Source organism: Monopterus albus, unplaced genomic scaffold (assembly GCF_001952655.1).
Source record: "Monopterus albus unplaced genomic scaffold, M_albus_1.0 scaffold10.1, whole genome shotgun sequence".
In the NCBI taxonomy this organism is placed as follows: domain Eukaryota; kingdom Metazoa; phylum Chordata; class Actinopteri; order Synbranchiformes; family Synbranchidae; genus Monopterus; species Monopterus albus.
Window position 1 is genome coordinate 2,232,816 of NW_018127890.1, and position 3,511 is coordinate 2,236,326.

At 42.4% G+C, this 3,511-nt stretch overlaps 1 protein-coding gene across 1 annotated transcript in view; it reads left to right on the forward strand.

Annotated features, from left to right (window-relative positions):
• Positions 1-458: 458 nt before the first annotated feature.
• The window catches only part of styx (serine/threonine/tyrosine interacting protein), a 7,653-nt gene continuing 4,600 nt past the window's right edge, over positions 459-3,511 (forward strand). Inside the window, exons 1-9 of the mRNA XM_020590004.1 lie at positions 459-715; positions 1,067-1,099; positions 1,588-1,641; positions 1,731-1,828; positions 1,972-2,032; positions 2,123-2,159; positions 2,254-2,293; positions 2,407-2,457; positions 2,828-2,900. Coding sequence (XP_020445660.1) covers positions 548-715; positions 1,067-1,099; positions 1,588-1,641; positions 1,731-1,828; positions 1,972-2,032; positions 2,123-2,159; positions 2,254-2,293; positions 2,407-2,457; positions 2,828-2,900 — 615 coding nt within the window. The 5' untranslated portion in view covers positions 459-547. The remainder of the gene's footprint in view (positions 716-1,066; positions 1,100-1,587; positions 1,642-1,730; positions 1,829-1,971; positions 2,033-2,122; positions 2,160-2,253; positions 2,294-2,406; positions 2,458-2,827; positions 2,901-3,511) is intronic.

Below are 3,511 nucleotides of genomic sequence, written 5' to 3' on the forward strand. Positions count from 1 at the left end.
CCCCGCCGGTCGTGGCCTGGCTCGGTCCCGTCACCAAGACACAGTCCTCCCGCTGTGGATCTGGGTCAGGCCCGTGCAGGCCTCGCTAGTTTCTGCAGTATTGAAATATACAGTCAATTTATGGATTTTTTTAAATACATCTTGGTCATACTGTTATATCAGTCCTTTTTCGTTTTTCTGCTCTATCATCACATTTTCGTTCTGACTTTTGCCCGGTTACCTAGAATGACATAGCAGCCCCTCGTTTACCTTGTTTTTTGTATTATTTAAGAGCCAGGAGGGCTCAGAGGCAGAGGTATAGATTTTCGTGCTGAAAGAAGCGATTACAGTGTGTTAGTAATCAGGAAGAACTGCAGCAGGGGTACCTTGGAGAGGCACCGAAACTATTCAACGTTTCATTGATCCGCTGTAAGAAATCCCTTTCTCCTACACCGTCCTGTCATGTTGTAAACCGGCCACTAGACGTCGCCGTTGTTCTCTTTTCTCTCTACCGTGTAGCTGCTGGGTCACGTGACGCATCTGTCAGAGGACAGTATGGCGGACATGCATGTGGACCCTCGAAACAAATTTCACCGATTGTCCAGCTAACGCCGCCGTGAGAAAACATCGATACCACGCGCAGAGCTGGACCGGCGGTGCCCGAAGAGACAGCAGAATGGACGAGGAGAACAAACTTCAGTTCCCGTGTCTGCCCGCGACCAAGGAGGACCTCCTGGTGAGTGCATTAGCGGCCGTGTCCACTGCGGCTGTCAAGCTAATCGGAGCTAACACTCCAACCTTATTCTCTGCTGGCTCATTTGGAGATTTGGCCGTTTTACGGGGCCTAACATATGGAGGGGGGTCTGCGTGCCTCGTCGTGTTTCCCTTTGTGTTTGTTTCTTACTGTTAACGTTGCTGGACACTGAATAGCCTGTCCTCCTGGTATTAGCCACCTGTCTATATAAAGTTGAACTGCAATTCTCCCCCTTTTGTGACTGCAGTATCTCCAGCAGAGGCGTTAGTAACAAAGCAACTTGGCAGGATTTCCTTCAGCTTCTAACCGTCCTTTAAATCCCCCTTTTTGTAGGACTGGGCTTATCCAATGAGACGGGAAATGCAGGTATGTAAGATGAGTCTGTGCGAAAGCCTTTCTTGACAGCACAAAGTTATTGTTTAAGTGGTTCACTGCACTACACACCAAATCTGTGGATTCCAAAGGTCATGATGGCAAACTCTGAATGAAGGATGGTAAAATATGTATCTTCAAACTCACACTGGCATTTGTTATAAAATTATTTTTATTTTTTGTGATCCAAAATGAAGAAACATAGTTTGGGGGTATTAGATATTAGCTATCACCCTCCCTGCTCTCTTAAGACTGACATGGGCGTCAGCCATTGGAAAACCCATGTTGGTCGATCACTAGTTTATATTGTAAAATATGTTCACTGTGTAAAGTTCAAGTTGATTTCAGCCGCATTGTTCAGCTCTGATGCAGAGGTCAGGTTTTTGACAGATTTGGGAACCAGCGTACACAGACTGGATGTCATTAAACGTTTTCCTTACTGCCTGTGCTGTCAGTGATGTTGTCTGTTGTTCTGTTTTCAGGAGATATTACCGGGACTCTTTTTAGGTCCCTACTCTAGTGCAATGAAAAGCAAGGTCAGTTTTATAAGATTTACCAACTTACCAACACATTGTCTGTGTTTATTTTTTATAGCTCACGTTACTTCTCTTCTCCTTTTGTCTAGCTACCAGTTCTTGAGGGACAAGGCATAACACATATAGTGTGTGTCCGCCAAGACATTGAGGCCAATTTTATCAAACCTAATTTCCCCCATACATTTAGGTGAGAACTTGCTTTATCGGGACACTCCACTTCCACAGTTAAACATATGATGTGAAGTTGTGCTAACAGCTTTTTTGTATGACATGCAGTCTTATTGATGTGTGTTCTTGCTGACCCATGAACTAAATGTTGTCTCTTTACAGATACCTTGTATTAGACATTGCTGACAATCCAGTGGAAAATGTAATACGGTTTTTCCCTAAGGTGAGTTACAAAGAGGGCTTTTAACGTCCTTCTTGGCAAGCAGAGACTAAACTGTGCCTGATGTAATGTGGGTCATTTTCCTCTTAACAGACTAAAGAATTTATTGATAGCTGCTTAGCAACAGGAGGTAAGGATGGATGGATGGTAGTTTTTACTTTTCATCCTCAGATTGCCAAGTAGAAAAAAAAAATCTTACCAGCAGTCTCGTCTTGCTTTTTAAGGGAAGGTACTGGTTCATGGTAATGCAGGAATATCAAGAAGGTGAGGTTTGTTTTGTTCATTGATATCCCATCATTTCATAATATAGATTAAGTGCATGTTTTAAATCCTGTTATGTAGTGAACTGCATGACCTATGACTGTTTATTCCTTCAGTGCTGCCCTAGTGATTGCATACCTTATGGAAACATTTGGGATGAAATACAGGCAAGTGTTTTTTGTTTTTGTTCTTATATCAAATTGATTGCTTTCTGTTTTGCTCCGGTAGAAAACTAGTCTAACTTTATTATTAAATGGGTGATTGTAGAGTAAATCAGTGGATTAATGCACCATGGCTCACATAAATCTGGAGTTTAGCTTCAAGCTACTTTATGCACATACACCCAAAACCACAAAATGATATTGTTTGGTCATATATAGATATATACAGCATACTATGTATATTTTGTCTTCTCCTCTAAAATTTGGCTTTTCCACAGTTTTACAGCTGAATTGATAGCATACACTTGTTAGTGTTCACAGTGATGTATCTGTGTTTCAGGGGCTGTAGGTGTAACTCTGTGCTATGTTCATACAGGGACGCGTTTAGCCACGTCCAGGAGAGGAGGTTCTGCATCAATCCGAACGTGGGCTTTGTGCATCAGCTGCAGGTTAGGCTTGACTCAAGACGTACAACTTTGAATTCACAGGCAATTAGTGAACGTGCAAAACTCACTCCCGTTACTGTACATGAATTAACTCCTGCCATGTTAGTCAGCACAAAGTGTTTATTTGTCATATGCACAGTTAGGAAACATGTTTCCCTGTACAATGAAATTCTTACTTTGCTGTCCACATGAATGCCATGAAATATAAAGTAGATGAGCAATAACAAATCTAAATAGGCAGTAACACAAATCTAAGGCACTTTAAGCAGCAAATGCAGCAATATAATAAAAATATATAAGAATATAATAAATGTATGCTGCATTGGAGCAGCATGTGCAACAGTCATTGTGCAATTATGCATGTGCAAACTGAGAATGTAAACAGTACAACATGTATTTCCTGGTAATAAACTCCTCCGCTGTTTAGGAGTCTGATGGCAGAGGAAAAGAGAGTTTTTCAGTCGAGGTCTTGCATTTCACACTTCTGAACCTCTGGCCAGAAGGTAGGCAGGTGAACAGTCCATGCTGGGGGTGGGTGGGATCTTTGAGGATGGAGGCAGCTTTCCTATGCACTCTGTGGTGGTAAATGCTCTGCAGAGAGGGCAGTGGAGTCC